The following is an 8296-nucleotide window of genomic DNA, read 5'->3' as shown; positions in this document are numbered from 1 at the left end:
CATCATTTTCAATATAATTGATCTTTTGGTATAAAAATAAACAAAGAATTCAACCAACGTTTTGTCTGGTAGGTGGCAAATCTTCATCAGTTTTGTTAATCACATTTACATCTAGCAGCAACAACAGCGCATTAATATTCATTATTATTTGATATTATCTTTGTGCTTCGTCTGATTTCACATATATTTATTACTTTTATAAACAACAGGTCCTTCTTCATTGTTTTTGTGTGTGTTTGTATTCGTTCGCAAACAGGGTTGTTGTAATCAATTTTACATTTCACAAATTTCTGTTCCGGTGAAATTTTGCGGCAAAAAATCGGTCTCTGACGTCAATACCGAATCAAATGTGGTCCGGTATTGGCTGAGAGTCAAAAAGGTCACATGAAGGACAGGTTGACCTTGAAGTACTCGAACCAATGTTAAAATAGCTGCTGAAAAGATATGACAAAGAAATGTGGAACAGCTTATTTTAAGTCTGCGATGTGCCGGCATTTTGGTCACTGTACCAAAGGTGGCCAAAATCTCAGGTTGGTCAACCTTTATTCACCTGCAAACTATTTCAACGCATGGAGCTCGATTTAAATCAAAATGTTATTCTCACGGTTTTTCGCTTCCCTCGCATTCCCATACAATCAAACAATAAGCTCACCAAAATTTGTTGTTTTGGCGAAAATGAAAAATGTTTGTGGTTTTCGAAACGTGAGAATTCCACATGATAGAGATCAATTATAACGTGTGGTTTTGGCATCGGCTGCTGATACAATTTTAGATTCTTCCATAACTGGCAGGTTTTGCATAACTCGGGAAATGGTTGCGGGTGCTGGAATGCTTCTTTTTCACCAACAGTCGCTCACTTTTTATGCCCGAAAACTTGACACAGAATTTGTAGCAATTATGCAAAACTGGTAAAAAAATTAGTTGCTGTAAAATATATTTGATGAGTCATTGTCCTAGTCGTCGCGCAATCAGGGGATTTACCTTTCTGTGGCACTGCCATGACTTGCAAGTTCGCATAGTGAATTTCAGTAAGTTTGCAAACTGACAACTGTTTCCGCTTGTTTGCAGGTTTGGCAATGAAATGTTCATGCACTTGCGTCGGTTTGTATCTGCAGTAAATTTTTCTTTACCGCGTAAAAATAGGATAACGTCAAATTCTTTGGTGACCTCGAGTAAAATGGCTGCTTCCAGTTCAACTTCTCAGCAAAAACCAAACCGTTTGATCAACGAGAGGTCTCCATATTTACTGCAACATGCCTACAACCCAGTTGACTGGTAAGTCTAAGATTTTTCCTTGTTTATTTGTAGTTAAGGTGACTACAATTGTTGGCAAATTGCGCGGGGATTTTTTTTGGCGAACGTCGTTTGCACGGTTAAACTAACGTTTTTCGTATGTCAATGCATTTGAAAAGTTAGAAAGAACAGATCATCCTTTCATATCAGCCAACCAATAAAGCTGTGCATTATAAATTCCTTGAATAAAATTCTTGGTATTCATTTTGCTTAACAACTGTTTTTAAAAATAAAAATTTTTTTTGCTTGTAAATTTACCCAAAACAAAACATACAATGAATTAAAGATGTACATAGTATATAAAATCATTGTGAAGCCACTTTATTTTCTTGCCATCTTTTTAGGTACCCTTGGGGTGAAGAGGCGTTTACGAAAGCAAAAGATGAATCAAAGTTAATATTTTTATCTGTTGGTTACTCCACTTGTCACTGGTGTCACGTAATGGAAAAGGAATCATTTGAAAATGACCTGGTTGCGAAAATTCTCAACGAAAAGTTTGTGCCAATAAAAGTTGACCGAGAGGAGAGACCAGATGTTGATCGAGTTTACATGACTTTTGTTCAGGTTTTTTTTAGCATATTTATGCCATAAAGTGAATGGATAAATTAGTTTTTATAAGTTATTTGAAAAACCTAAGAAAGTTTCCATTTTATATACCTGAAAAACAAAAATGATGTACTCAAGATAGGAAGAAGGACATAACTCATCATTTCTTATGCTATTTCAACATAAAATCTAACTGAAGTTGTTTAAAAGCAGACCATGAAAAAGATTACGAAAAAAATATTTGCTAAAAAAGCGGATTATGCTTGTTACACAAATCAAGCCTGTCTGTAAATAAATGTGGTTGTAATACTTTATTATGAATTTTCAGGCCACCAGTGGTCATGGTGGATGGCCAATGAGTGTTTGGTTAACACCAGATTTAAAACCATATATTGGTGGAACTTATTTTCCTCCGGAAGATTCAATTTCACGTCGAGGGTTTAAAACCATCCTGGGAGTCATCGCTAAAAAGGTGAACAAACTGAACATATTTGTTGCTGATGCTGCCAGGCATATTACTCAATAATTTAAAGCTCTTCTGGCAAAAAAACTTGTTTGGACGGCATTTCGGTTGTTATACAACAGACCTTCATCAGGACAAGTGAAATAAAATGCCAACACGGCAATAAACCCAGTAATCGCTAAGAAATTGAATAACCAAATACGTGTTTGTTGTAGTACCAGAAAGGTTACCGTACAAATCTTGATGGGAAACGTTTCATATTTGAAATGCTGGGTTTGGATTAAAGAAATTAAAATGTATTGCTCTACATTCATTTAATTAAAGCATTCCATTATTCCTTTCATAATTGGGTTGCACAATTAGTTACATCTGTAAAATTGTGAATTATGAAAAAGTTCTTGTCCATCAAAATTTTATATTTGTCAAAATATCTGTTGATTTGTCCAGATATTTTAACACATAAGCTTTCAGTGTGTCACATTGACAACTTTTATTTTGAATATGCTGTTCAACAGTGGGATGAAGACAGGGTGAATTGCAGTTCCACAGCATCAAAAATAATGGAAGCAATTCAAGTAAGTCCTATTTTATTGCTTCACATGAAATATCAGGGATTCCCTGACTTTATTTCAGAAAAGTATTAAAAAATACATTTTAAAATATTAATATCTCTAGATTGCTTTTGCTTTTGTAAATACATTTTTGTGGGTCTAGGGACATATGAGGAAAAATCATGTGTGTAAAACATATGAAGGTGGACTTGAAATAATATTTTTGCACAGAAAGCAATTGAAGTAAAGCCAGACAGTTCAGCTGGGATTCCTGACAAGGAAGCTTGCGATAAATGTGTGACACAAATGACAGAAAACTTTGATGATGAACTTGGGGGATTTGGAGGAGCTCCAAAGTTTCCACAACCAGGTTATTTATTTTATTCACACTAAAGTTAAGATTCATGTAAAACAAACCTTGTTATTTAAGTTCAAGTTCCTTGCAAAAAAAATCAAACAAACGCTATTAAAAACTGAAAGAAAATTTTACCTTGAAATGGACTTTCTAAGAAACTTTCGTTTCAGGCTGAAATCTGTCAGATTTCAAACGAAAGTTTCTTAGATAGTGTATATATTTAAAATAAGGTGGAAATCGTCAGGGCCACTTGCAACAGAATGGGAAATAATTCCCAGAATCAATTCACAAGCCTTGAAATGGACTTGTTATATATTCTCTTTTTATTTCCCATGTCCTGGTCTTTCTGTTATTTTTTTTAGATATGTGAAGTTAAATATCTGATAACATTCTCATGTTTTTTAACAGTGAACTTGAACTTTCTTCTCCGATACTTTGCCTCCTACCCTGGAACAAACTTGGGCCAGAAAGCATTGGACATGACATGCAGGACATTGAAAGCGATGGCTGATGGCGGAATTCACGACCATATCGGATATGTATGCTGCATTTTTTAAAGAGCTTAGTGTCTGACTTTAAATGTTGTTTTGTGTGTGTTGGTGTAACAATGTTTTATCCAACAATAATGGCTGAATGTGTCAACTTTTAGGAAACCAAAATTTGTCTTTGTTTAAAAGGTCATCAGTAACTTTTTGGTTCTTTATCTTCATTGTTTTGTGTTCTCCAAAAATCTTTGACCTTCAAATGTTTTCACTTTAATCATTGCAGGGTTTCCATCGCTACTCAACCGACCAATATTGGCATGTTCCCCACTTTGAGAAGATGTTGTACGACCAGGGGCAGATTGCGGTGGCACTCGCTGATTGTTACGCAATAACCAAAGACAACAAGTTGAAAGAGGCTTTGGTTAAACTACTTGCTTATGTTGAAAGAGACCTCTGCCATCCTGTAAGTATTTTTCTTTTTTTATAAGAAGGCTATTCAAAGGTTTTTAAGAAATCTTTTCTTTTGTCTCCAACCAATTTGTTTATTTTATTTGATAATTCACTTCACAGACTTTCTTTACCTATTACTAATAAGGCACTGAAATTTGGTTTCTATGTTGTAGGCTTTTGGTGCTAGAAGAGACTTTGACTTGTATAGGTTCAATGATATCGCGTTGTTAGCATAACGGTGCCTGTGTGTTTGACCATCCATCCTCTAATCTATAGTAAACATTGATAACAATCCATATTTTTTCAGAATGGTGGATTTTTCAGTGCGGAAGATGCAGATTCGTTGGAAAACAAGGATGACTCAGCAAAAAAGGAGGGTGCATTTTACGTGTTTACAAAAACTGAGGTAAAGTTTATTTTGTAAAAGGTATTTTGTGTTGAACCCTGGCTAAAATATCACCATGTATTTTTTTTCAGATTAAAGACATTCTGAAGGGCGAAAAAGTCGGTGACGTTGAACTGTGGGAAATTGTTTGTCAACATTATGGTGTAAAGGATGAGGGGAACGTGGCTTTCGAGCAGGTGACGTATTAACTACTAACGCCTAACCATGCAGCACACGAAACTGTAGTGTCTTGGCACGCTAATGTTTCTTAGTTGTGCACTATTCTCAGTCGGGTCTTATAACAATGCGCCTAATTTGGATCCATTCAAATCTGCACAATTACGGGGAAATTTTATATCGATAATATAGCTTAAAGCCCCGTTTTAACAAAGTAAGCCACTTTATTACTGGACACAGACAAAGTTCAAAACCAACGTCACATATATTTACTAACCAAACTCTTCAGGATCCACACGGCGAGTTACGTGGCAAAAACGTGCTGATTGTACGAGCTAATGTCAACACCTTATCTGAAAAGTTCTCTCTAGCCTACGATGACGTCATTGCGGGACTTGAGAGAGCACGTGACTTGATGTTTGAGGTTCGAGAGAAAAGACCTCGTCCCCACTTGGATGATAAAATGATTACGGCGTGGAATGGTAAGATTTTGTTGCTCTTTTATTCCAGTTTAAACGAAACAATGGGAGTTTTCTGGGGAAATTGGAAGGAAAAACAACAAATTCGGTCTGTGTTCTGTGACTGAAACTTGTGAACACAGAAACAAGTCGTCCTGGTGGATTTATATTTGGTGATTCGTGATTCTTTCTCGGAAGATCACGGCGTGGAATTGTGACGCTCCGCTGGTGACGACTAATGTTGTAACAAAGACAGTTACTATATCTATGGTGCAACGTCAGCCAGCACCAATTTTTTGTGTTTTTTGTTCTCTTTTAAATTAAATAAACTAGATTTTAAAATAAATCAATATTCACAAATTTGTATGAAGAATAATTTTTTTCGTTTTCAGGTCTCATGATTTCCGGTTTCGCAAGAGCGGCATGCGCTACTGGAGATACTCGCTATAGCGAAGTAGCGGAGAAGGCGGCGAGATTCGTTCGCGATCACCTCTATGACGTCACAAGCCAAACGCTACTTCGAAGTTGTTACAAAGGGGAGAACAACGAAATCGATCAAATGTAAATGTCACTTTTCTGTGATAATGTTTCTAACCGGTCACAAACATTGTGTCAACCACGTGCACAGTTTTGCTCGGTCCGAATGTTGGATGTTTTATGTATTCTTGTGGGCAACCTTTCCCTGTAAGCCTCGGGACAAATCCAAACTCTACATGGTCTCAGCGGGCCGTATATTTTACTACTAACATTTACGTTCCTTATGTACCGTTTATAATTATGGAGATTTATAGAATTTTATTCCGATTATCTCCTAATATTTTGCACCAAAACATAACAGCACTGATGGGCCATATCGTGACTGCCATTTGTAAAGAGACTGCGCACTGGGTGATTTTCCCCGCCCTGTCGTAACGGATAGTTTTGCAGACGAACTCCTATCAATGGTTTCGACGCGGATTACGCTTTTCTTATTCGTGCCCTGCTGGACTTGTACGAATCCTCACATAACGATAGATGGGTGGAATGGGCGGGTGATCTACAGGTGTGGAGATATTTACATGTTGTTGTGTACTTTTCTAGTTAGGCAATATTAAAAAGACTGATTTTTATTTTCAAAATATTTTATAATTTGATGTTCTTTTGCGTCATTTTTTACTTCAAATGTTCCATGGACGCAATATTTAGGCTTGGAATCCTACTATGTTCTTGATTATTAGGATTAGCTCATTAGTGTTAGAAGTAGCTGTCCCTCGTTTATACATTGTCGTATCTCTGTGACACCAAATTTTTATTCTTCTGTAAATTACTAAAGCAGCAAATTCGATATCAACTGATTTATTTAATCATTATTAGTTTTTTTATTCATGAAAAAAAGATTTTCAAATTTATCTCCCAGCTGACATCGAACGGAAGCTTGTTGCTTTATTGACAAACATAATAATTGATTTATTATTTTTTAATATTTTAGGAAAGACAAACGGAATTATTCTGGGACAAAACAAATGGAGGATTTTTTACAATTTCTGAAGGAGATTCGTCCATTTTGTTGCGAATGAAAGAAGGTAAATGCATAAAAAATCGTCTTTTCTTAGCGAATCAATATATTCGTGTTTTTGAGGCTTTTTCTTACAACTATTTGCATGTCGCATCAAAGCACGGATAAATGTAACATAAATGTTTATGTTTTCCAGATCAGGACGGCGCAGAGCCGAGCGCTAATTCTGTTTCCGCTTTAAACTTACTTCGTCTTTCCGCTTACTTGAACGAACCTAAACTGGAAGAGCAAGCCCACCAACTTATAAAATCATATTCAAACCGCCTTACAACTGTGCCTCACTCATTACCAGAGATGGCTTCTGCTCTGTTGTGGATTGCGAAAGGACACAAACAGGTTTGGAACAAAAATCAATGTTAGAAATGCTATATCTCCGCTTTTAATAGACTTTTGCCATAGTGAAGGCCTTGTTACTAAAAACGACCGATTTTTACATGTTTGCAATTAAGTTTTGTGTTTTATTTCATAGATTGTAATTCGAGGTGACGTCACAAACGAGAAAACACGTGATCTCACACGTCACGTCAGTTCAAAGTTTTTGCCCCACAAGGTAAAAATCTTTTTAGCGAACTTTGAATTTATCCAAAGTTATTGAAATGTTTCTTGTGTAGATTTTCGTTCCCGCTTCGATCAATTCACCAGAGAGTTTTCTCTATCGCCACCTCGCGGGGCATTTATCCGGCATGACTGGAACACAGGCTAGCGCCAGAGAAAGGTCTCGCGTATTTGTGTGCGAAAACTTCACGTGTCAGCTTCCGGTTGAAAATTTGGAAGATCTTGACGCAACTTTGCAATAAAACAACATTTAGACGTTTGAGTAAAACTGTTGCACTTTCAACGCCCAAAACTTATAATAGTGCTTCTGCGGACCAATGAATTCAGCATTATTTGTGAGGCTTGTGATTTTCATTTTAATGAGGGTTTGTTGTTACAGCAATGGAGTATTGTTGTTTTTGCATATTCCTCTACCTTGAGAGAATTCTCTACTGTAATTGTGGTTTGTTGGACATTAACTGTGGGTTTATGTGAATATTGCGCCCTAAAAGAGCCTTTTTCCTGTACAAAATCGTCCTTTGGCTGAAAGACAGCTATAAACATGGCCCACCCTGTGAGTAGCTGGATTGGAAATTAGTAAATCAGCAAAACAAGTTTGCATATTCCACCAAAAACACTGCTTAGTATGTTATATAAGGTTAATAACTTTTTAACGTAGCAATTACAAAACTTCGTGCTTATTTACTTTTTTCCCTTGTTCTCTTTTATGCTTGAGTGGTTTTGTGACGTGAGTGTGATTTGCGAGCTTGTGGGCATTCGGAATAAAATCCCGTTTAAAGAAAACAGAATTCAGTTCTGTGTTTATGTAATGTCTTGTTGAACCGCAGAACCTGTTTGAACAACTCGTATCACATAAATAGGCAAAGCAAGGATACTGCAGGATGAGTTAATTGTCTACACATAATTTATCTGGCCTACGGTGTATTCGTATTGTAGTTACGGGTGGATTTTGAAATGTGATATGGAAATGCATCTTTGCGATAGGCTATAGTTGAATTAGATTTCCTTAAAATTTATTGATTT

General features: G+C 36.3%; 1 protein-coding gene across 1 annotated transcript; it reads left to right on the top strand.

Annotated features, from left to right (window-relative positions):
• Positions 1-1072: 1072 nt before the first annotated feature.
• LOC145908267 (spermatogenesis-associated protein 20-like) lies at positions 1073-8024 on the top strand. Its single transcript, XM_082995509.1, has 16 exons — positions 1073-1275; positions 1638-1857; positions 2168-2311; positions 2818-2877; positions 3085-3223; positions 3617-3747; positions 3977-4156; positions 4451-4549; positions 4621-4725; positions 4995-5187; positions 5556-5724; positions 6091-6205; positions 6632-6725; positions 6855-7054; positions 7188-7268; positions 7330-8024. The coding sequence occupies exons 1-16, from the start codon at positions 1082-1084 to the stop codon at positions 7513-7515; spliced, it is 2310 nt and encodes a 769-aa protein (XP_082851635.1). The 5' UTR covers positions 1073-1081; the 3' UTR covers positions 7516-8024.
• The last annotated feature ends 272 nt before the right edge of the window (positions 8025-8296 follow it).

This window comes from Ascidia mentula, chromosome 7 (genome assembly GCF_947561715.1).
Source record: "Ascidia mentula chromosome 7, kaAscMent1.1, whole genome shotgun sequence".
In the NCBI taxonomy this organism is placed as follows: Eukaryota; Metazoa; Chordata; class Ascidiacea; order Phlebobranchia; family Ascidiidae; genus Ascidia; species Ascidia mentula.
The sequence above is the reverse complement of the archived record's forward strand: the minus strand, read 5'-3'. Positions and strand labels throughout refer to the sequence as shown.

Coding starts and splice junctions, on each gene's coding strand:
- LOC145908267 (XM_082995509.1), top strand. CDS start 1,082: ATGTTCATGCACTTGCGTCGGTTTGTATCTGCAGTAAATTTTTCTTTA. Junction 3,224..3,616: donor TCCAAAGTTTCCACAACCAG/GTTATTTATTTT, acceptor GTTTTTTAACAG/TGAACTTGAACTTTCTTCTC. Junction 7,055..7,187: donor TTGCGAAAGGACACAAACAG/GTTTGGAACAAA, acceptor TTTATTTCATAG/ATTGTAATTCGAGGTGACGT.